This window comes from Gopherus evgoodei, chromosome 4 (genome assembly GCF_007399415.2).
Source record: "Gopherus evgoodei ecotype Sinaloan lineage chromosome 4, rGopEvg1_v1.p, whole genome shotgun sequence".
Lineage (NCBI taxonomy): Eukaryota > Metazoa > Chordata > Testudines > Testudinidae > Gopherus > Gopherus evgoodei.
Genome location: NC_044325.1, coordinates 60,755,736 through 60,781,817, shown reverse-complemented (window position 1 = coordinate 60,781,817; position 26,082 = coordinate 60,755,736). Strand labels below are relative to the sequence as shown.

General features: G+C 37.8%; 1 protein-coding gene across 1 annotated transcript in view; it reads right to left on the bottom strand.

Moving 5' to 3' along the window:
* The window catches only part of RYR3 (ryanodine receptor 3), a 607,531-nt gene that overhangs the window by 104,872 nt on the left and 476,577 nt on the right, over positions 1-26,082 (bottom strand). Inside the window, 7 exon segments of the mRNA XM_030559417.1 lie at positions 3,893-4,005; positions 4,831-4,962; positions 10,835-10,894; positions 11,336-11,506; positions 14,514-14,528; positions 20,455-20,547; positions 20,656-20,743. Coding sequence (XP_030415277.1) covers positions 3,893-4,005; positions 4,831-4,962; positions 10,835-10,894; positions 11,336-11,506; positions 14,514-14,528; positions 20,455-20,547; positions 20,656-20,743 — 672 coding nt within the window.

Here is a 26,082-nt window from a genome sequence, read left to right as displayed (position 1 = left end):
GTTGTCCCACACATTTGGTTTAAAAATCCACCGGAAAAATATTGAAAACTGCCTTTCACAAGAATCTAGTGTCTGATCCTAGAAGCACGTAGCACTGGGCACAGTGATTATTATACTAAAGTCCCACTGATTTCTCTGAGACAACTCACAGAAGTAAATACTGTTCTTGCCGGATATGGCTTTACATTGCATGTTTCATGTTCTATTTAAGACGGAGCTTTTTGTTTTTAGAGGCACTCCATGTATCCTGTAAAGCAGAGGTTGTTTGATTCATGGAGTTTTTTGTTTGTTTTTCTTTTTATCATAGGTATAGTGCACTAAATGCACTGAGGCTAAAAACCATGTAAAATACCATGTACATAAGTTAAGACCAGAGGATTTATGTATACACACATAAAATGCTCACTGTTGGGGAATGTAGTATACAAATTATGCATTTCCTATTTCTTTTTGCAGTAATGAAATGATTATTTGGATAACCTCCTGTGCTTTATTGCCAGCATTGGTATCATTTAATAATTAAACCTCAAAGACTGACCAATCAGAATCCCTTAAAAAAATTGTACAAATTCATGTTTTATGACAACATCATATCATGGCTGGGAAAGGAATAAGTGCACGCATAAAGAAGAGGCTCTCCACAGGTTACATTACCGTTAACATGAGTATAAGCCTGTCATACTGAGTTTTTTCATGTACTTTTTCCAGCCAAACACGTTGAAAGGTGCTCAGGAAGAAAGTGCTAATTTTGTGTCTGAAGAAAAGCATATAGGTTTTCATTTAAGAACTAACAATAAAGACATATGTTAAATTCAGTAAAGAATTCTGCATTCACAAGTTATGTTTGAATAACTGCCATGCACATTCTATTCTGCTGTATCTCTATGCATGTGTATATAAAAAATAAAATAAAAAATGTAAATAAAGTGCATTTCCTTAAACCATCAACTCTAAATATTTAAATATATTCATATGTCACAGAAAATATACTTATTACTTAGAAGGCACTTTTCATCTTCGGCACACTGTACAAACTATATCTAATTACCAAACAAAGAGCACAGAGAATTAGTATTTCCGAGTTTTAAAAATGTTCATTTTTTGAGAAACAAAAATATTAAAAAAAATACAATTACTATTTACTTTGTATCTCAAGCCACTTCTAAGAACAGGAACAGGAAGCACCTAGAAATCTTAGAGGGAAAATTAAATAATCTCTTTATGATTTCTAGATGTACTATTTTAACAAGTAGCTGCACATCAAAGATGTTTTAAGTTCTGAAACAACATACTGATAATCTTAAAGTAAGACAAATGTTCCATTGAAGAAAATCAGGTTCAAATGTGAGATTAACATGAAAGAATATGGACCCCTACCCAGATTTCCAGATGCTAATCAGAAGAAAGGGTCATAATACACTGGAATCTTTAGTATTTTCTAGGATGCTGGAAAGGCTGCTGCTTTTAACAACTTGCTGGCTTTGTGTGTCTAAAACTAATGTCTTACTATCAAATTGGGAATTTACTCTCATCCCAATATAATACAGAAACTAAACTGAGGAAAAACATACTCAGATATGAAGAGCTGCATGCAAAATTGTGGTTCCAAAGGGCTTCGTTGCACAGCTCTTATTATTACTAATCATGTGCCACTTGACAAATTCCCTAGGTTTCAGAGATGTCTTAAAGCCACAATCAATTTAAATGATGGATAGATACTTGTGTATGTATTTGTTACCATGACATGACAGCTTTATCTCACTGCCATAATGCTGTGAATTTTCTAGAACCTGTATGCTTTATTCTGCACACAGCAATTGAGAAATAAACCTACAGGCCTCACAATTTTTTCCCCTAGGATCTTGACTTTTTGGGGTGGATGTCAAAATTCTGAGTCACCAAAGCACAGTTTTATCAAAGGTCATCCCTAGAGATTGCAAGTGGTATTACTTGGCCAGATTCACCACTCACAACTAGTGAAAATCAGGAGTAACTTAATCATAAAAATGATGCAAGTCTGAAATGAATCAGGCCCAATATTTCTCGTACAGAGAGTACATTCAGTAAGTTATAGATAATAGATAATAAAAATGCAGAAGTTCACTTCATCCCCCATCTTCTGCATGAGCATTCACCAATATATCAAAAACTATGCAGGTGTGATTTTTTCAGGGAAAAATAATATATCTCATTCTTTTTTTACTTAGATATTTCTTCTTTAAGAGGTTATAAGCATATCCCGGGATAAATAAACTAATTTATTAGACCAGAATACCCCCAAGAAGTACATCTTCTGAAATGTGCTCTCCTTTTCTCTATCCTCAGAACTTTGGAAAGGATTAGCCACCACTCTCAAACTAGTTACTTTGTTTTTACATTATATTTAAGTCTTCCCCATTCTCTTCCCTCTATGGACAACATGTTAGCTTTTTTCTAGCTAGAACTGTGTTAAAGGAAGATTCTCTAGTAAGATGCTACCATGGTTGTCTGGGAAGTGTAGGTAAGCTCTAAGAATACAAAACTCCATGTCGTTTTTAGAGCTGGGATATTTCCTCTTCACTGTACAATAAACTGTTCATTGGTCTTAATGTGGTAAACCTAATTTCCTTTCCAAATTATAAGTGCAGTTACAAGGCTGCCAACACCAAACATGGAGATACATTTTAATAATGCATTTTTTAGAGGTAGATGAAATGCATTTTATTAACCGTTCTGTGAACATTTTGTGAACAAAGCACATTGACTTTTAAAGATTTCTTTATTCTCGTAGGGAAGAAACAAACTTCATCCAGCACACACACTCACTGGTGAAACTGCATTTTATTAGCAGTGCAATGTTTCCCAACTTTGAGGGTAGTATCTCTTTGGAGGCCCTAAACTAGCCTGGGTAGAGGGTACAGAGTGAAGGAAAACCACTGTAGGAATGAAGAAAATTGCATGGTGGTGGATCTGTCCTTCCACCCCAACGCAATTGTGACCTTGCAGCTGTGGGAAAAGCAGTGGATAAGCCCTAGGAGGGCATGCACCTTCTGTCCCAGCCCCCACAGTGCTCTGAATGCAGCTGGACACAGGAGTAGCTCACATATGCAGGGTCACAGGCTCAACCAGCAGTCCCTAAGCCCAAATTTCTCTGCTCTGTCACCACAGCTCTCATATAGGCTTTACAAATATACACAACCCACCCTCACATAGCTGAAATAACCCAATGCAAGCAGCATGAAGCCTTCATGTGGATGGAAACAGGGAGGGAAAGCCACAGAACAAGACAGCTAAAAATGAAAAACAACAATTAAAAAAATGGAAGAAATTAGAAGAAGATGAGAATTAATTAAAAAAAGGAGACCAAACAAAGTCAGAAAAGGACAGAAGATAGAAAACAGACAGAAATAGATTAACAGATTGTGGCAACTGTAACAGGGCATGATGTGAGGGATATAAAGGTGGGCTGCACCAGATAAGGACTGGGAAAAGCTGAAATATGGTGTTTGTGAAGTAGTGTACTTCCTGTGGTGTTTTTTCCAGTAGGTAATTCAGCATAAAGCCCCTGTTAGATCACCACAAGGAATGAATGACGTGGGAAAACCAGCTATTTAATGGATATTATCAACAGTCTTTCTATATAGAGATTGCTGGCACACGTATACATCCTTCTAAGCATGCCAAGGCACTAAGGGCTGATCTTTTAAAAAATAAGTTTAAATTCCTTTGGTTTTATTATTCTTATTAAAAATCAGAAAGCGACAGCATCTGCCAACTATAGAAGCTCTGCCAAAGCAACAAACTTTGCTAATGATTTCAAAGGCAGTGTGTGTATTAAGAAATTCCTGCTCTTCCTTGAAGCGCTTGCTCAACAGTAATCATTCACAAATAAATAAACCTTTAAAGCACCTACCTTGGCAGATTGTACAATGGTGCCATCCTGAAACAAGCGACAACGGCTCTTTTGCGTTGTTTTGACAAGAGTTTGTGCCAAACAGCTTTTTTTGATCTTAATGGTTGCTCGACCTATGGGAAAACACTTCCATCAGTATGTGCAGTACAAACGCTTCATATTCAGTTAAAATTCATTTGCATGACTGGCAAGTAAACTGATTAGTGGATATTACAAAAGCTTCCTTTCTTCTTAGAAATGTTGCTTTTCTAATAAAAATCACGTTTTTATAATTACTTAGGGCCATATACAGTTCTCAATCTACATATAAAACTCCCATTGATGTCAACAAATCTTACATGTAGTTGAAGTGTAAAATTTCCAAAATGTGACCATTGTGAATAAATAAATTTGCAGGTATAGTCATGCATGTAAACAATTTTTTGCACTATTCCTTTTTCATGAAAATGATGGATTTTTTTTTATGGGCAGAATGGAAATCAGGTTCAAATGAATTTTTATACTTAAGTTATATCATTTGAACATGCAAGAGTGTGCAGAAGTTGCTAATACAAGGTATTCCCATGTGTAGAAATGGAGAACAGGTGGAAGTCACTTTGAAAATATGTATATATTAAAAACTTACATGTATGCACACACATCGTCTTAAAATTACAAAAGCTGTGTGCTGAATTCCTGCCCTATTGCTTGGGGATTGCTTACAGAATTTTTCAAGGGCAAACAGAAATGTTATGATTGCTCTTCTAAGTAGAACTTTGAAACTTTAGCAGATGACACTTTAAATGTACAATATATAAAATTTAGTTTTAAGCAGAAACTATTGTTCAGTAGATACATTTGATGAAGCAATCTAAACATTATTTTACAGTATGTGCTCTCAAGAAAGAACCTCATGTTCTAATTTAAAGTAAGTACTTTATAGATGTAGTCCTTATCACCTGCTCCAGATGATAGACAGCTGCTGAGATTCTCTGCACCCGTTCTACTGTTTTCTCAGGATTAGTTGGCTCCTCGCTTTTCAAAATGTCCTTGTACAGGTTCAACTGCCATTTCACAGCTGGGTCATCAGACTATAATCAAGATATTTCATACTTTATTATACATTTCTCAAATAATAAATGAGTCTTTTTATGTTCCTTAATCTAAAACAAGCTAACCGAGGGTTTTTAAGCACAGTACATTAGTCCACATAAGAAGAAAGTAAATTCTAGTGTGCAATAGTGTGTCACACCCTAACTGGCCTGTATGGACCCGGCCAACACATAATACAACTTCCCTAATGCAAGTTACTACAGTTACCTTTCAAACAGTTCTACATTAACATGCACCAGGGACCTTTTAGAGAGCACCAGCAGGGTCCAAATGGGCCATTTAGTGCATAGAATATTAGTGTGCACCAGAATGTATACCTTTCTGGTGAAGATTAATGCACTGTGTAGACAAGCCCTACCTTAATATAATGAACACAACTACTACTACTGATTCACATGGATAAGAAATAGCTAGTCCCATTTCATTCTTGTCATTCAACTCATACCTCCCATTTTTCTTCATTATCTGTAAACATGGCACAAAGGTCCACAACCTACTAGGACAGCTGGACTTAAATTCTGTAGGAAGGCTCCATGGAAGCTACTATAGAATTATGTATGAAAAAGAACAATACCCATAGTAGTGTGAACTGTGTGCTGCCTATTTTGATATTGAAATACATGTATTTTACATGGCACATATATTTTTTACTTTTCAGTTTTTCACAGATTTTTGTTTTGACAATGCAGAACTGCACTGCACAAGCTGCCATGGGGAAGCTGGGGTTTCAGCAGATCAGTAGGGCACAACTGGGGCTTTTGGTGCTTGGGGAAGTGTGGGAGGCATTTTGGTTTTGTGGAGTAAGAACATGAAATGGATGCTTTTGCTAGAATGACCAGTAGTAAAGTCGCTAAAGTTCAGCTTTAGGTTCTAAAATGAATACCCCCTGGAGAATAGCATGCTTCAAACCTCTTAGCTAGATCAGCTGGCTCTGAAGCCAGACCCAACTGGATGAATAATCAACTAAATGAAGATACAGTAAGAGATAATGGAACACCACAAAGCAAGGAGGACAAAAGTACAAATGTTGATTGAAGTAGTAGTCAGGTAGTTGTTACAGGTAGTGAAAGGACTATATCTAATCCAGCTAAAAAACCGAATATGGTGCGAGGGAAACACTGAAATGCTTGTACATGAACACATGGAGTCTGGGCAATAAAATGGAGGAACTACAACTAGTGGTGCAGATGGTTTAAGCTGGATAGTAGAAGGATTACAGAAACGGTGGAATAGCACTCATGAGTCATACAGGTATTGAAAGGGATACTCTGATTAGGAAAGGTAAGAATAAAGGTAAAGATGGTGGGATAGCACTGTACATCAATGAAGTGATTAACTGTAAAGGAATAAGAAGTGATAGTATGAACAAAACAGAATCTGTTTGGGTCAAAATCACTTTGGGGCAGGATTGTAAAATTTTCTGTTGGAATTGCATAAGGGTCTGCTATAGATCTCCAGGATCAGACTCAGATATGGATAGTGATCTCTTTAATATTATTAGAGAGATAAATAGTATAAGGAATTGTGTAATAATGGGAGACGCTAGCTTCCCAGATATAGTTTGGAGAATAACTACTACTAATACTGGCAGGGCCCAGTTATTCTTGGATAGATAGATGGCAGCTTTTTTCAACACATTGTCATCGAACCAAGAAGAGGTAATGCAATTTTAGACTTAGTTTTAGTCAAGTAGAGAGGACATCAGAACAAAACTGGTTGTAGAAAATAACCTCGGATTGAGTGATTATGAGATGATTCAGTTTAAATTAAATGGAAGTATAATCAAAACCAGATAGTCAACTATGATTTTTGATTTCAAAAGGCCTAGACTTTAGGAAATTAAGGGAATTAGTTAAAGGAGTCAATTGGACTGAAAAGCTCAAAGACTTAAATGTAAACGCTTGGAATCTCTTCATTTCAACTGTACACAAACTATCTGAATTTTGCATCCCAAGCAAGGAAAAAAATTGTAGGGAAAAGCTCCAGTCACAGCTGGATGAATGACCACTCCGAAAAAGTTATTAGGAGTAAGCAGAGAGCCTCTAGGCAATGGAAAAAGGAGTTGATCAACAAAAAAAAACACAACCCTAAATCTTGGAAGTTGAAAAATGTAGGAATAAAGTGAGAATTGATAAAAATCAAGTTGAATTAGTTCTTACCAAGAAATTAAAATAAATAATAAGAGAGTTTTTTTAGTTATATAAATAAAAAGAGACTAAGGAAGGATGAGGCTGGGCTGCTATGCAGTGTGTATGGGAAGGAAATTAAAGATGATGCAGATATGGCCCAGAAACTAAGTGAATACTTTATCCCAGTTTTCACAAAGGATAACAAGGAACATGTGCAAGAAGGCAGGACGGATGATGGAAACGTGTGTGGAAATGGAAATTACCACATCTGAGTTGGAAGAAAAACTTAATGCGCTCAAATCAGGGGGAACTGGATAATTTCCATCCAGAATGCTGAAAGAATTGGCATGTACGATTACCAGTCTGTTAGCAAGGATTTTTAATACATCTATTTATTTGGGAATTGTGCAATATGACTGGAGAATAGCTAATGTCGTGCCTATATTTAAGAATGGGGGGAGTGATCCCAGCTCTTCCCATCCCTGCTCCGCCCCAAGCCCCACCTCTTCCCGCAAAACCCTCTTGCCCCCTCACCCCACCTCTTCCCACCCAGTTCTGCCCCCTCCCCCAAGCATGGCTTGTCCCCACTCTTCCCCCTCCCCGCTGTGGAACAGCTAATCCACAGCAGATGTGAAGCGAGAGGGAGGGGCTGATCAGTGGGGCTGCTGATGGATGGGAGGTGCTAGGGGGACGGGAGTGGGGAGCTTGGCTGCTGGTGGGTGTTAAGCACCTACTAAATTTTTTCTGTGTGTCCACCAGCCCTGGAGCACCCACGGAGTTAATGCTTATGCCTAGCGCTCACTTCTGGCTTATGTCCCTAAAAACTCATACCTCAGAGTTTCAGCCAGCCACCTGCAGGGGTAAGAAAGGAATACCCCCCCGCCGCCCAATGTATTATGTATTGTTGTTTGTTTTTTTTTAATCTCCTTCCTCTGAAGCATCAGAGATGGCCATGGCTGGAGATGGGACATTAGACAGGGAGGGCCAAGTCTCTGAGGTGGCCCCAAGCATTCTCTCTCTCAGGTGCCTGACGGTCTCGTTCTTGTTTACATGCTCAGTGTCTGATTGCCAGACATGGGATTGGGAAGGTATTTTCTCCCAGGTCAGATTGGCAGTGAACTGGGTGTTTTTCGCCTTCCTCTGCATGTGGATGCAGCATTACCTGGATATATTTTATTTAATCATTTCCCTGCCATTGCAGGCAGGGCCAGCTCGACTGTTTTTGCCACCCCAAACAGCGCACCAAATTGCTGCCACGGACGGGTGCCGTTAGGGCGGCACGTACGTTTCCATGGCGGCGGCAATTCGGTGGCAGCTTCTGTCTCCAGCTGTGTCATAAACAGATAGCTAAGGGTTAATGTCTCTTTCACCTGGAAAGGGGTAACAAACAATACTTGACCAGAGGACCAATCAGGAAACAAGACTTTTTCAAATCTGGGTGGAGGGAAGTTTTGGGTGTGAGTCCTTTGTTCTTGGTCTGTTCTTTTTCTGGGCTCTGAAAGTGACCACAGGAATCTCCAGGCTTTCTAATCTTCTGTTTCCAAGTTGTAAGTACAAGGATAGTAAGACAAAAGGTTTATATTTTTTTTTGTATTTACATGTGTGTAGTTGCTGGAATGTGTTAAATTGTATTCTTTTTGGATAAGGCTGTTTATTCATTTTTTCTTTTAAGCAATTGACCCTGTATATTGTTACCTTGATACAGAGACCATTTTGTGTCTTTTTCTTTCTTTTTATATAAAGCTTTCTTTTTAAGACCTGTTGGATTTTTTTTTTAGTGGGGGCTCAAGGGGATTGAGTCTGCAGCTCACCAGGGAATTGGTGGGAGGAAGAAGACGGGGGGAAGAGAGAATCTCTTTGTATTAGATTTACTAAGCCTGAATTTGCATAACCTCTGGGTGAGGGGAGAGAAATATTTGATTTCTCGGTGTGGTGTTTCAAGGACTTGAAGCAGGGGATCTCCTAGAGTACCCAGGGCGGGGAAATCTGGGAGGAGGTAAAGAGGGAGAAGGGAAGTGGGTTATTTCCCTTTGTGGTGAGACTCAGGGCATCTGAGTCTTGGGGTTCCCCAGGGAAGGTTTTGGGGAGACCAGAGTGAGCCAGACACTGGAATTCTGGCTGGTGGCAGCAATATCAGATCCAAGCTGGTAATTAAGTTTGGAGGTTTCATGCTAGCTTCTCATGTTCTGAACTCTAAGGTTCAGATCTGAGTAGGAGAGTTATGACAAGCTGGAAGACAGAAGCTGCGCCTGCTGCAGACAGCTGAACATAACTGCTAATATGCTAATGGCACAGGGACTGCCCCCGCCATCCACAGCAGCAAGTCAGCATGCTGCTTGGGGGCAAAAACACATGGACTGCCACCCCTTGCAGATTGCCATCCCAAGCACCTGCTTGGAATGCTGGTGCCTGGAGCGGGCCCTGATTGCAGGAGTCATGGGACTGTTCAGCTCGGACAAGAGACAACTGAGGAGGTACATGATATAGGTCTATAAATCATGAATGCTGTGGAGAACGTGAATTTACTCCTTCACACAACACAAGAACCAGGGGTCACCCAATGAAATCACTAGGCAACTGGTTAAAAAAGATAAGGTAGTACTTCACACAACACACAGTCAATCTGTGGAACTCACTGCCAGTGGATGTTGTGAAGGCCAAAAGTATAACTGGGTTCAAAAAAAGAATTAGATAGATTCATGGAGAATAGGTCTATCAATGGCTATTAGCCAAGATGGGCAGGGATGCAGCTCCATGCTCTGCGTGTCCCTAAACCTCTGACTGCCAGAAGCTGAGACTGGATGACAGGGTTTGGATCACTTGATAAACTGCCCTGTCCTGTTCACTCCCTCTGAAGCATCTGGCATCAGCCACTTTCAGAAGACAGGGCACTAGGCTAGATGGACCATTGGTCTGATCCAGTATGACCATTCTCATGTTCTTATGCCCATTTAGTCCCTCCTATTCTCTGCCTGTGACAAACAATAGTCTAATCTCTGGTAGGCTGTAATACTTCAGTCTAATTTTGGTTGTTGGGGTTAGTGGGTGGATGCTAAATGGTGTTGGTGGCCTGGGATACACAGGAGGTCAGACAAGATAATCTGATGGTACCTTCTGGCCTTAAACTTTATGGCTCTCAAAGCTACTCTTTCAGGCTGTTTACAGACAAGCAAACATAAATGCATCAGTTTACACTCTCATGTAGAATGTTTTCTTTGAAACAATACAGCTACAAATACTGGCCTGCATTTTTAAAAGTGATTTTGGGTGCCCAATTTGAGATACCTTAAAGGGGGCTGATAATTCCCAAGTACTGAGCACTTGTTCTTTTAAAGTTTCTTACTTTTAGTACATGAAATCAGGAGTCACTTTTGAAAATGCAGGCTGCCACTGATTTAGAAAATGAAAATTTAGTTAAAAACTGAAATAATTTTGTTTTCATTAACACCCAAAACGAGATGATTTTAAACAATAATAGCTTTAAATCTAACAAACTGATTTTCTTCAAACATGTTGTGTTTTATAGAACTTATTGAATCCTAAAAGCCAAGCAAAGCTGAAAAAAAAGTGATTTGGTAGAAGAAAATTGGACAGAAATGATTTTTAAAATTTTCATTATGGAAATAGGAGTGAACATGACATGTAAGTGCAAAACCCATATTTAAAAACGTTAGCCTACACTAATTATATCTCATTTTAAAAAGTTTTTTTTTAATATTACCTTTTCCTGCAAATGCAAATTGTTACGTAAATGTTCTTTGACTTCTTCATCTGTGTCCCTCTGTGGAAAGACATAAATGTGTTTTATTTCTGTTTGAGATTTATCTTATAAAAACTTCTGTATGAGATAAATCCAGAATATAGAACAGATATTAATTCAGACACTGCAACATAACACATTGGTTTTTTAATTACATAAATTGTTGGGAAGAATATTTGGGGTCAATGTCCAAAAAAGAACTATTTTAATTGTGGCCATAAACCATAGTCCTAAAAGTACACATATGTAGAAGGTTAGGAGAAACTATGTGGGAAAATTGGAAATGGTTTGTATGCCTCCACACATTTTATGCCCTGCAAATCTGTATTTTGCAGGTATAATTACTCTATCACACACTGACAGAATTAATTTGCAACAAATATTTAGGCATTTATGTTTCAAAGTCTGGTTTTTAAAGTTCAATTTTACTATTTTGAAAATTATTGTAAAATGTAGACTTACATGACTGTATCTAATCTTAGCCAAAGAAATCAGCTCTTGATCTCCAGGAGTGCACATATTCAAACCAATAGGAAGCATCTTTTTAAGTGCAGCTACAATCAATGACGTCTGTATTGAATACAAATCCCCTCTACGCTTCAATTTCTTTCGCTCTTGGTCTTGTCCTCCAGACTAGAAGTAAAAGATCCGTAGGTAACTGATTACACACAGGTATACTCTCCTTACACACAAAATGATTCCTCATTCTTCATGGTCCAACCAAGCTATAGTAACTGACATAGCTATATTTTGAATAGTTAGAAGTAGTAAAATAAAAGAGAACTGTATGGTTTATGTGGAAAATGCAAAAAAAACCAAAAAAACAACTTCTTGCTATGCAATAATGTGATAGTAATGCTCATTATTTTCATAATACTAACCTAGTTTTGTATGTATGTGCATACATTTAACTATAACATCTGGGTCTTATACACATCTTGAATCAGACAGGCACATGTAACTAAAAACTGATTCATAATTATAATAGACTGCTTGTTTGCATTTTTAAAGAGACAATTCAATTCCCGTTGCTTAAGTTTTTATTAAGGATTATTCCAGACAAGATTTTCCAAGGTCTTAGTCCTACATACATGGATGGGGCTAATCTGCATTGCTGCTGGCTGAGAAAGATTAAAAACTAAAAGGCACAGAATTCAATTCAGCCAAACAGTAAGGAAGTGGTGTAGCTGTAAAACTGGTTTGTGTTGGCTGGGTTGTAGTGTAAGCAATTCTGTAATGACATCAAACTAAACCATCAGCAGCTTTGGTCATCGAAGGTACTAGAGAAAGGTTGTCCTAGGAAAGAGAAGTGAACACAATAGAATAACATTTGATCTGTCTAACCACATTAAACAATGTGAAATTTTATTTAAAATAAAATATTAAAATAGCATTTCTTCCTTGGATTTAAGATAACAAATCAAAGCTCTTAGCAATAGCATTGTTTATCATAAAACAGACCAATACGGTTAATGAACTTATGGTAAACAACGACAAACACCACCACAACATAAATGGCCCAATCCTGAGTTCCAAATCTAGACTAAACTCGCATTGAACTCAAGGGGAATTTTGCCGGAGATTAGAGCTCAAGATTGAACCTTCAGCATATGAAAAACTACAAAGAGCAGATGCTTGCATTTAACCCTCCACATCCTCTTCCCTCTGTAAATGAAATGCTAATGCCTATTGTGTTCATATTATACTGTACAGTTACATGTACGGATACAGTACAGGCCATTAAAATACATCATTTGGCAGTTATTATCATGGTTACCATAGATATAATCTACTATACGAATAGAGGAAAATGGTAGTAATCTATATTCCACTCTGTAGTAAATTTTGGCCAATTCCTGTCTTTCAAATGGAGACCACTGTATATGTACGCAGCGTTACTTAGGCGAAGTGTTTAGCAATTCAGAGGGAACACAAAGTGGATGTGGTTGCCTTTCTTAAGGAACTAGCAGTTGCAAGAGATTATTTTGCCTTAAAGCTTTGCTTTTGGAAGTGCCTTAGAAAAAGTTTTCTATAGTAGCGTTGATGTAATGGCACTACATTTACAATGACATTATTTATACTCTACTTTGATAGCAGACAAACAAATGCCACAATGTATCACTGGGACCCAGTGGCGTCACTATGCCTCTTACATATGGGAGGCAGCTTAAGAAGAGGAAGCCATACTTTTTTTCTCACCTCTATTCTTGGGAGGGATATTTTTCCCATAAAAGTTTCTTTATTTTCAATTGTAATTGAGACTGGAAGGTGTGTGAGAGTAACAAATGCACTTAAAATCAATACATTTGAAAATGATGAAGAGGTGATCCATTCTGCCTTTGCCACCATACTTCTGCTTCCTAAAGTGGCACTGTATTATTTCCTGCTGGTAAACATTATTTCCTGCTGGTAAATATGCAAGTAGAACTAGGCAGAGAAATTTCAACTATTGGTGACAACAAAACAATGCCTCCGTCTACAGTGATAGATATCTACATAAATAAAACAATGTCTTCACTAGATATGTGTGAGACATGACAAATTGGGTATAGTTTGTCCAAATTGTTTGCAATGATAAAAGGAATTTTTTTCTGTCACTTCTGGGGTGAAATACACCAGCTGTTTAGCAGCACAGGTGGACAATTAACTGTTAACTGCTTAAGGCCTAAAGGCTGCTGATGCTAATGGAAACATGTCCATAGATGTCAATGGGAGAAGGACTGGCCAACAGAACTGAAAGAACTGCAAATATAATTATGATGCAAAGGGAATTCATGCAGGCAGAATATAACTGCCAAAGCAGGCCAGGACATTTGCACTGACATTCATAATTCTTTCAAAATTGTCAGGCTTTTTTTCCCTGGAGGCCGCTCATACCAGTGCTGATAAAGCCATGCCTATTTACTTGGCAAGGTCTGACAGTATTATTGTTATTGTTAAATATTTATTTATTATCTGTATTATTAGTGCCTAGGAGCTCCAGCCTGAGGTCAGATAGTATAAACTACAACTTCACTTCAGAAATGTCATTTGAAAAATGGAAAGGAAGATGAACTAAGCATACATCACTGAGGAATAGGAAATCTCTGAATAGAATAGGTAGGGAAAAAGTGGGTGTGGTCCAAGCACCCATCCAGCCACACAATAAGAAGGTGTATTTTTAAAAATGTTTGGGGAGGACTGAATTTACTACATTTCATGCAATCCTGCCAAGCATCATGGGTAGGGAGTGCAATGGAGGTTACTCTGGTACAATATTTTACCCTTATATTTGACTTAGAAAGTCACAAACCAAACATGATATGTTTCTTTTGGGTATACTTAGGAAGTGCTCTCCTGGTGAGTGATTCAACATATTAAACAAGGTAACAGAAGGCAGAAGGCAGCAGAAGTAGAATGTAATTAATAAGTAGTGTAATGGACTAAATTTTTACATCGAAGGAGCATCTGGGCCTGTTAAGAGGGGGAAATCTGGTGGGCTAATCAAATATGGCCAGTTCTGCAATAAGGAAATTTATCAGGAGTGGAGCCTGTGCCTTCCTTTTGTGACGCCACTGCTATGATCAATGGAAAGAATGCTTAGAGCCTGTCCATCTCTAAAACGGAAACATAAAGACACATCATGCATTTTGACCTGTACCTTCACTTGCATGGCCTGTGTGAAAGAAAAATACAAGGAAAAAAGTGAGTAAAACAGATGAAATGAAGAAAGTTTTACAAGTTAGTAATAAACAGTCTACAGCATCAGAAAAGTAACTAAAACAAGTTTGTAGCTAGAACAACATGAGTCTATGAGTGTATAGTTAAGGTGGTCTTAGTGAAGTAATGATTTATTACTCCTCTTAATTCCTACCAAATAATCTATCTTTTAAATTTATCAGTTGCTATTTCTCAAACGCATGGCATACTGAATAGTTCCAGTAACTTCTGTATCAGATGTGGATACATCCAATAAGTCGCAGCATCCATATACTAAATTCTAGATTTCCCTAATTTAATATAGGAGGAGTGACTTTGGACTCTGGACACTCCAGCAGTGAAGAATATTTCAATCATCAGCAGTATAATTTTCCTTTTATTATTATTATTAAATCAAAACTAGATTGTAACAAAATTATTCTTATGATAAAAGTGAAAAACAAACCTCACAGTAAATATTCAACCAGATATAGGATTTTATTTATTAAAGTAGTATTCTTATTTTATAACAAGAAATTCCAATTTCTTATACAGTGTTACAGAGTGCAAAAGTCATGCCTCATATCTCTTAATTGTACCTCTTAATGAGAAATAGCATTCATTTCAGACTCAAATTTCCCTCTCTCACATACACATTTAGTTATTTAAAATCTCTGTTTAAGCATAAAAATTGACACCAGGATTTTATGTATAGAGGAAATTATTTGTTGCCCAAAGTCATATCAGGATGCCATGCAAAATTAACATAACATAAATATAAACTATTCATAATTAGTATTAAACACCCATTCCCACCCATCAACAAACTAATTTAATCAACAGTGAACTGAGGAGTGTTCCTTAGCATGTGAAAATAATGTAATAGAAAACTTTGTCCAGGTTTAAGAAAAGTACTTCACATTAATTTAAGCATCCTCCCTCAATAATTTTTGGCTATCTATGTTTCTTGTGACACTTTAAGAAGCACAGAGTCTTTCATTTTGGGCCCTGAAGGACTGAGGCTTAGCTATGATTATACATGTCTTTTTTCCTTACACATGGAATAGTGGGAAACATATTATCATTTCTACAACTCTGAACAACTACAGTAAATTAACCCTTTCAGGTCTTGAACACCTTACTCTGGCAAATGGGAATATCTTCAATGGGAATTTTACCTGAATAAGGCCTTTATACGCTTTGCAGACATGGCATAGTAGACATACGATAAATGGTAAGTAAACCAGTGAGGTTAATCCCATTTCATTCATTAGGGATGACTATTACAGTAATCTACTCATGATTTATTTCACACTGCCAAACAACATAATAATTAATGGAAACATAGTCTCAGAAGCTGAGTAGATTCAAGGAGATGAAGCACTAAACAGCATGAAATTCAAGACTAAATATAAGACTTCTAAACAGCGTGTATAGTAGAAATAGAACCGAACAAAAAATCTGGATCCAGCCACTCCTGAAATTTAGGGTGCATAATAATACAAACCTGGATTCCATGACTGCCTCAGACCTCTACAAAGGACCTATCAAAACACTTTTAAAAAATCAAGATGCAAGTTTTATACTGTGGGCCCATCAGATATGACTTCAGTAGGAGCTGCAGGTACTTAGCAACCTTGAAAATTCAGCTACTTACTAAGGTACCTATATATGGACTTAGACACATAAACTTTAGGCACCACAGCTTGCAAATTTGCTTCTATCCATATTATGCACATATGCATATATTACATACATGCACAGGTGTTATGTGCGGGAATTTATATAAATCATGTGTAAAACATGAGATGGAAAACTTATATCTTTATAAAATCTGCCACATTATCAACATGTCTAAGAAGGATTGGAAAACTAAAACATTAGTGGAGTGAAATAAGTTTAAATATTTAACACTTTCTCTACCACAAATCTGTTATTTCAATGCAGTCCAAGTAACCAGTCTTTCTCACACTTGAATATTCTCTAACTTACCATTCCCCTCCGAGCAATCTGCTGCCATTTTTTCAGAAAAGAAAAATTAAAAAACTTGCTCAGCTTTAAATACATTTATCTTAATAAAGATAAACAAACAAGTATTGCATCATCTGAATAAACTCAACTTTTGGGTTTAGTATAGCCATCTGTTAGAAACTGTAGATATTAAAACTTTATCCACTACATAGTCTTTCTTTCTTCAGACAGTAAAAAGATACATACCTATATATCTCCCCTCCCAATTTTTTCTATTTTATATAAATATACATTACACATAAGTATCATCACATATATTATAGATACTGCCCAGAACACTGGTTTCATTTAAAAAGAGTACAAAATAGAGTTCAGAAATGGGGGGAAGGAGAATTAAGCCATTTTTGTGTTCCCCTGCTTATTGATTGACTATGCACCAGGCCAAGCCCTGGAATAATTTAGGGGAGCATGACGGCTGCTCTATCTTGCACTGGTTAGTAATAGCTTAAGGTGCCAAAGCAGCAGGTGGAAGATCTCTGAGGCACAGAGAAACCCCAGCCACACCCATTCTTATCCCAACCCTGTCCTGCACATCAACAGTCAGGAAGTGAGCTGGTGTAGGAACGTATACACTAGCTCCATACCAACAGAGGACCAGCTGCTCTGACATTAAGTCCAGCATCTGCTAATAGCATGGTATGAAACAGTCACATCACAGGAGACAATTTGGGCCAATATATCTAACATTTATATTAATAATATTTACTCTATGTACACATACACTTATTTATACATTACAATTAATAAATAGTAGATCTAAATTCCAGCACTAAATACAATATGATGAATGATGACACAATAAGGAAGTGGAAAGTTTTGAGCTCCTTGATATCAAAATACTGGTTACATGTTAAAATGAGCAGCATTATGAAAAGGAAGTCCTGCTATATAATTTACTGTTTAGTTATCAACAAGAAGAAGAAAATGGCAAACCTTCTAACACAACCAACAAAATTTCAAAACTGATGGAATTTATAATTTCTCCACATTTAAAAATATTTACATCAGTTTCCTATTACAATGTTCACTTATTTTAGTAACAGTACTGAATACATACGAAGTGTGTTAAGAATCATTGTTCATTTCCACCTCTCCTGAATGATGTGTTAAAAACACTTAAAATGGTGCTGCACCTGTATCACATCATGATATTTTACTCATCACAAAACAAATGCCTACCTACAGGAATGAATTGCTCTGCTATCACTCCTGCAAATATGGTACCATATAAATAAAATATTTAACCATGAACAGTATAAACCATTATTTATATTCAGATATTTGCAATAACCATTCACAACCCACAGAAACACTATACTCGCATATCTACTTATATTTTTTGATGGAAAGATTCACTGTCACACCTATATATACAAACATGCATACATCTGAGCTTGTGTACAAATTTACATATAAATTATATATATTTTATATAAAAATAAATGAGAGATGGGCAAAACTTTAATCCCAAATCCAAACCTCTACTCATTCTGTGTGGCTATTTATTTGGTTTTGAATTCCTATGATTTTGATCCTGGACTGGAGCCAGCAACAGGTAGTATATATTTTCTGTTTTGCAATTCAGATGTGGCTGAAATTCCCTGAGAAGAACAGTTCTTATGACATTTCCCCTATTCCAGATAGAAGACATTTCATATCATTTCAGTCTTTTGGGATAAAATATCACAGGAACAGTTTAAAGCACTTTGGCAACACCAAAACTAGAGCCTTAATTTGGTTTTAAAACAAAGCCCCAAATCCAATTCTAATCCTAATCTGGAGTGAATGCAGCCCCAATTTTTGACTCCTCAGCTTATTTCTAATATGTATTTTATATACAAATTTATACACGATATATAAATATAATGTATATAGTATGTGTGTGTATGTCTGTCTATCTCTCCAGTCACACACTTTCCCCTCACACGTATGTGGTGATAGCCATGTGATAAACTGCTGAACAGTGTGATAAACTGCATTTACTGTGCACTTCTTCCTACCTCACCTACACTGTGATGATTAATTCATCTTCCCATATAGGATTAGTAGCTGCTTTTTAATAAACAGATAAACATAAATCAGCTTCCTACAAAAATGTTTAATTCTTTCCTCCAAACGTAGAAATTCCTCTCTAAATGATACTGGCCTGAGGCCAAGGATGGACACTTTTTAGTCAGGAACAAGTAAGAAGTCTTGACAGTCCAAACTTTTCATTGGACACAATTTAGTTTTAGTCCTAGTAGGTCCCAAAATGCTGCAGTTTAAATTTATGACATTTTTATGTTTCAGAAAGAAATTACATGGTAATTTACTTTCTGTCTCTTTGTGTCCTCTGACGTTAGACTATCTTAGTTATCATAAGTCCATGTGGAAAGATATTAAAAATAGTCCTGAGACACTTTCTCAAGAGTACTCAGAACTGTAAGTCATCGTGTGTTACCCCTCTGCCTCCACAAGCACTCTCTGAATCTATAAAAGGTGGATTTCCTAGCCATGTGGATTGAGGACAATGAGAACTGACTAAGTGAGAAATTGCCTGAGACCAGCATTGTAATCTGTTAAATTTTAGGTACTAGAAAGTGTATTTTATTTTTGTTTTTATTTCTAACCACTTTCTGTTTCTATTACCCTTGCTTACCATCACTTAAATATCTTTTCTTTATTAATAAACTTATTTTTCCTTTGACCATACAATCACTTTAGTTCTGTGTATTAAAGTGTGGATCCTCAGCTAAACTAACATTCTGATGTGTGCATGGAGACAGCGGCATTGGTAATTTCTGTGAGTGTCCAGTGTTAGCGGCTAGATACTGCAAAGGAACACTCTTTCAGGGCATTTGGGAACTGGAATTCACTGAATGTTACCAGCAAGACAAGGCTGAGACTGGTACAGTCTCAAGGTATTTGATGTTGAGGCAGCTAGACTGGTGTGGCAGGGCGCTGACACACAATCTAATCTCCACCAAAGCTGTCTCTTGCTGAGACAGAGGGGTAAACACAATGGCTTATGCTTCTGATCACCCTGCAAAAGCATCACAAGCTCACATATATTTTTAAAACCTCTCTAGAACATTTTAAAAGAGGTTTTCTGTAGATCTGTGACATATATAAAATACAGTGTGGTGTTTTGTGATTTGAAGGTTTCATCAACACTTGTCTGGAATTAACCTGTGCAATTCACTTATGGGTTTGCTGTTGAGTACTGAGACCATCCTCAGCTCATGCCAATGAAACCTTTAAACCACTCTACCATACATTTTCTCCATCACATATATATCAAAATATATTTTGCAGGCATCACCTTGGTATCTGGGCATGTTACAAAAATGAATAAAACAGAGATGAATGCTGTCAGTAATAAGCAACAAAGTGATATATAATATATATACTGTATATATACAAAACAGATATATGCAGAGGATGAGCCCATCCTGCTCGGTTTACAGGAAATGGCAAAATACCTACTGATTTCAGGGGAGAGAAATCAGGCTATAAATGTTTCCCTGCATAATTTTCACACAATATTGAACTTGTAATACACTAAAAAGGCCACATTGCTGCTTTTAAGATAAACATCCTTTTGTACATGTAATCTTTCTCATGCTTTTTGCAAATGTATTTAATCGGTTTCCTTCCATGCTTATTCAGCAAACATTTAATCATAAAATGTGATAAGTATAACTAGTTTCTGCACAGAAAGTTTCTTCATATTTATCATAAAAAAGCAACTGCATTTTTGTGTGCTCTATCAGCAGAGAAGCAGTAATTTGGTTGTATTTTCAGAGCTATTCTGACTAAATATAAAACAAAATGAAAAATATGATTCTGGTTTAACTGATCTTAACATTATTAACTTAACTTTATTAACTTACTTTAGACATCTTGCTCTTGCTGTCTCCTGTTAAAAATGCCAAATTGTTGATTTCATTTTGAATCACAAAATTTTGTTCTTCTCTCTTGAAGTTCTAAAACAAAAATCACTCAGAAGTTGAAGTCATGAAGATTGTATATATAACTGTGGCGCACACAAATACAAAACACTGGAAGATAAGAAATGAGAAATAGCATCTTACATGTGATTTACACCATAAGATAAAAACCTCAGCTACCATTTGGAAGAGTTCATCAGAATCTGCATCTGGTTTCTTGAGCCAATTTGCTCTGAAAATAAAAACAAGGGATGTTTACAATAAGAATTAACTCCACATAAATATTATTAAGGTATTTGACTAAGTGGTTGTGTTTGGGTTGCTAACTTTAAAATGAAGTGAAGGGGCACTCAAACTTTCTAAGTGCTAATGCAGCTTCTCTTTATGTCTATCATGAATCACTGTTCCCTCAGAGTGTACAGGGTTCATTCAACTCTAGAAAAAACCTCTGACTGCACTGGAAGTTGGTTCATGGCCTAAATGATCATGTGCTTTACAAACTGCATGCAAATCACTCATTACAACTAAAGAGAAGTTGAGTATTTCTGATGTAAGCTTTAGGTGTTTTGTTTAAAATAGCTACACAGACTTTACATTCACATAACCTGCCCTGATCATCTTTGCAGCTGATTGGGTACACTGGCTCACGATATTTACGTGTTCACTATCAAAACATCATGCACTGAGTTAATGATATTTCAAAATCTTTTTCTTCTGTGTACTTTCTTATTTAGACCATTCTCTATTTTTCACCAAAGGTTCTACAAGAAGATTCTGGATCTTCCTATGCCAAAACTGGCACTGCAGAAGGAGATCATTTTCAATGCTCTAAAGAAAATTTTTAGTACAAAAGATCAATAAAGAACAGCAATTTCCTTAAGTGCTAGGGTTTTGAAAGTGTCTACATAAGAAGACACTGTTTGGTTCATAGATTAATAGGGCTGGGTCTACATGTAAAATTTGGGTCAACCTAGCTACATTGCTTGGGACTGAAAAATCTGTTTGACGTAGTTAGGTTGTCCTAATCCCCACTGCAGACGCAGCTAGATCGATGGAAGAATTCCACCTATCAATGTGGGAAGCATTTACACTACAGCACTACAGTGGCACAGCTATAGTGCTGTAGACAGAAGGGACCAAGACCAGACGGGACCATTTTGATAATCTAGTCCGGGGTAGGCAACCTATGGCACGCATGCCAAAGGCGGCACGTGAGCTGATTTTCAGTGGCACTCACACTGCCTGGGTCCTGGCCATCACTCCGGGGGACTCTGTATTTCAATTTAATTTTAAATGAAGATTCTTAAACATTTTAAAAACCTTATTTACTTTACATACAATTGTTTAGTAATATATTATAAACTTATAGAAAGAGACCTTCTAAAAATGTTAAAATGTATTACAGGCACGCGAAACCTTAAATTAGAGTGAATAAATGCAGACTCAGCACACCACTTCTGAAAGGTTGCCAACTTCTGATCTAGTCTCACTGCCTATATAACACAGGCCATAGAACCGCTCCAGTTCAATCAATCTTTGTTTAAAAATTGCCAGAGATGGAGAATGGTTGGGAGCCTATATGTCTCTATTACCACTGTGGACTGCCCTAGGAGAAACCAGAGACAATAATAAACAAAAGAAAAGTTTATTCTCTGCACTAGAAATAAGTCAGCACAAAAATAATTCATGCCTGAGGTTTATGACTAATATCTTGGAAGTACTCTTTCGGAATATTTCTTTCAGAGGATAATTCCCAGGAAGCCAAATTGTCCCTTGGTTTCAAGCATGCAACTCCTCCAAGGGCAGAATTTCACCTTCTGGACTTCCAATCTCAATTTTGTTTTTGGGTTTTAGTTTGCATAAGTGCTGACTGTGCAAATGCAACTGCTTTCCAGGAATTAATTTTTCAGTAGGTCCCTTCTCTAGGGACAACAGTAATATAGCCAGGGGTGGTAGCACTACCTATTAATAAGGTTGCCTAACCCTTCCCATTATTAGACTTTGTTTTCAGTTGCTTATAATTTTGCCAAACTTTAACAGTTCAGACTGCAATTTTCTAGGCTGGGTGTCTGCCTCAGGCTGATTTTTTTTTGCCAAGACAAAAATTTCAGACAAAACAGTTCCAGCCATTTCTGAGAATGAAGTTAAGGGAAAATATGTTATTTTGTCCATGTAAAAAAAATCTGGTGACTTTTGCTTTGAATAAATCTAATCCCAAATTTTGGAACAGGGATTTGAAAATTGGCAGGGATGAAAATTCAACCAAATTTGACCAAGTTATAAATCTCTGAAAAATCAGTTTGCACATGCTCAGTAAATACTTATTTCACATTAGCAGTTAAAATCACAGAAGATTCATCTGCAATGGGTATGATCAAGCTTCTCACTGCCTTTAGTGCTGACCAGACTGTGCATGCACCCTCCCCACAAAACAATTCAGCATGCTGCATCTCCTCACAGCCCTGTGTGTTGACCAGACTGTGCACACATCACCTCAGAGAGTAGCCGAGGTTTCTCCAGCACAGAGATACAGGGGCAAAGCCAGACTTTCCTTGTAATAACTGCTTCTAGCTGCCCTGGGCTGGGCTGGGGCTGAACACTGGAACAGAGAGCAGGGAGCCTGTCTCTCTTGTGCTCTTGACCCATCTGCTGGAATTCAGGGAGTGATTTGAATGTAAAGGGGACAAAAGATGGACAAAGCAGAGAGGAAAAAGACTAGGATGGGACTAGAAATCTAGTGAGGCTGGGACTGGCGATGTGGGCAAGAGAAATTGTGATTGGAAATGGCTGGCAAGAACACTTGGACTCACTGGTGGAGAAGGGGTGGCTAGGACTGGGAGGGCAGGGAGTGGAGTCTGCAATAGGGAACTGTGAAGGGGCAAAGGAGGCTGGAACTGGTTGGACAAGCAGAATAGGATAAAGTCAGGGAGAGACTGGGACTGAACAACAGTGAAAGAAACTGGGGATGGGGGCAGACAGGGAGAAATGACAGGGAGCCAGTTGGCTGTGGGGGACAACACTAAGATCAGACAAGAACCATGGTGGAGGAGGAGAATAAGACCGGCTGGATAAAGACACTTGGACTAGGAACCAGTGTGGGGATGCAGGGAGAGATGGAGGAGAGGCAGATCTGACAAGGAGCTGGGTTGCGGGAGAAAACAGAGTCTAGCTCGGCAAAGACACTAGGGAAAAAAGTGGGAGAGGAGGTGCGCGGGGTGTAGATGGGATGAAAAGCCCAGAGAATAAGCATGTGACTGGGAGCCAGTGAGAGGAAGGGGGAGATAGGGAGGGGAGAACTGTGACTGGCTGGGCAACAAAACTCAGACTGGGATGAAAAGCCTGAGGAATAAAGACTGGGACTGGGTAAAGAAGAACGGGATTTGGATAAGGAGCCAGGGGAAGAGAAAGGACTGGAACAGGGATAGGTTAGAGGGGACAAAGCAGAAAGGGTAAAGCTTGAGGGTGGGGACAGGTAGAAGAGTCTGTGCCCAGTAGTGCACACTTCCCTCCAGAGTCTGGAATGTAACCCAAGATGCTGGAGTTTCAGCATTTCTCTGATACCAGGAGAGACAATATCAGTAAAACCCACTGACAATGTTTGTTCGAAACCCCTCTAGTGCTAGTTGACACAGAGGATGACAACCTACTACTGCTTTCAGTTCCCCACTGGGTCAAATGGCAGAGATGTGTGCAGTGGATCTTAAGGTTCCAGCCCATGGAGAATGATGGGATGGAATTTCTGAGTTTTTTTCAGTTTACTTTTTTTTAAAATAGGAAACTATACACACAAAACTACACACAAAACTACACACAAATGGGGGGAGGGATAGCTCAGAGGTTTGAGCATTGGCCTGCTAAACACAGGGTTGTGAGTTCAATCCTTGAGGGGGCCATTTGGGATATGGGGCAAAAATCTGTCTGGGGATTGGCCCTGCTTTGAGCAGGGGGTTGGACTAGATGACCTCCTGAGGTCCCTTTCAACCCTGATAGTCTATGATTCTATTAATGTTGCAAAGTGAAGCACTCATAGTAAGTTATACATTATGACAAAATCTTTTATTACATGACATCATACTATTTTTTCCACAGGAACCATGCCTCATTCAGGGCACAGGGTGGACTTGCTCTGGGGATAAATTAGGGTTGTGTAGTAAAGAAGGCATTTCTCTGTAACACCCTTGCCTCATCTGTCAAAAAAGTTGGAAGGTGCATTGTGAATTCAGCAAGGGATTGCAAGAAGAGATAGGACAATCTAATGGTTAATATAGTTGAATGTTGCCCTGGAGAACTGGAGTGCATCCTAGCCTTTGACACAAAGATTCTATGTCATGCTAGACAAACCACTTAAACTAGGTTTTTCACAGGTAGCCCCTAACTGTGTGTTCTTCATTTTCTGGGTGTCCAAGTTGAGATCCTGGGGTCTAATTTGTACAAGTGCTGAGCACTCACAACTGCAGCAGAAATTAATGGGAATTGTGCTTTGGAAGTGGCATATAATGCTAAATATTCTGAAAAATCCAAAAGCAGTTGTTTCAAGTCTGGAACCCAAAATAATTCAAATTTATAGTAATTTGTACCTCTGCTCCTCATCTGTAAAATGGGAATATAATTATCCCTCTGTGATATTGCACTCTATATGTTTATGGAAATATACTTATAAATGTAAATATAACATAACTGGAATAATACTTTATGCTAGACATGCCATGTGGCATATCTTTGCAAAAGTTATGATCGACTGAATATATTCATCCTATTTGTCTGCATGTATAATTTTTATATCTGAAGTTATGAGCGTTGGCTTTATGCTTGTATTTGAAGTGTTTGCTTTAGAAAACACATAAGGGAGGTTTGGCCATCATGTTATGAAGGGGCTATTCAAGTAAATGGGAGTACTTAGCTACAATGGACTTTGGGAGATGCCAACCCACATCTGAGCTTTCCTGGGAATGTTCAAACTAACATGTAAACAATGGTGTTGGCCTGCAAAAAGCTGAATCATTCATGGACATGTGACTTGCCCAGGTGGCTACAAACTCCATCCTGTTGTTGTGATTTTGCACAGAAGAACAAAGGGTTTCACACCCACAAGAGAGAGAATATAAAAGTCCCTGGAAGCCTCTTCACTTTGTCTTCAGCTGTCTCAAGAGATGGCCTCTCCACCCCAAAGAGATGCCTGAAAGAAACTAGAACAAAGGACTGTAACTATGGGGGCATGAGAGATTGCTGGACCCAGGCCATAAACTACATTGTTGGTCTGAAAAGGATTGTACCTGAGATAACATCTAGGGTGAGAAGTTAGTATTTGTAACTAGTGTTCTTAGTGTATTAAGTTAGCCTTGCATATTTTGATTTATTTTACTTAGTAACTTACTTTTTTCTGTCTGTTATTACTTGAAACCACTTAAATCCTACTTTTTAATCTTAATAAAATCACTTTTGTTTATTATTGAACCCAGAGTAAGTAATTAATACCTAGGGGAGCAAACAGCTGTGCATCTCTCTCTATCAGTGTTATAGAGGGTGGACAATTTATGAGTTTACTCTGTATAAGTTTTATACAGATTAAAA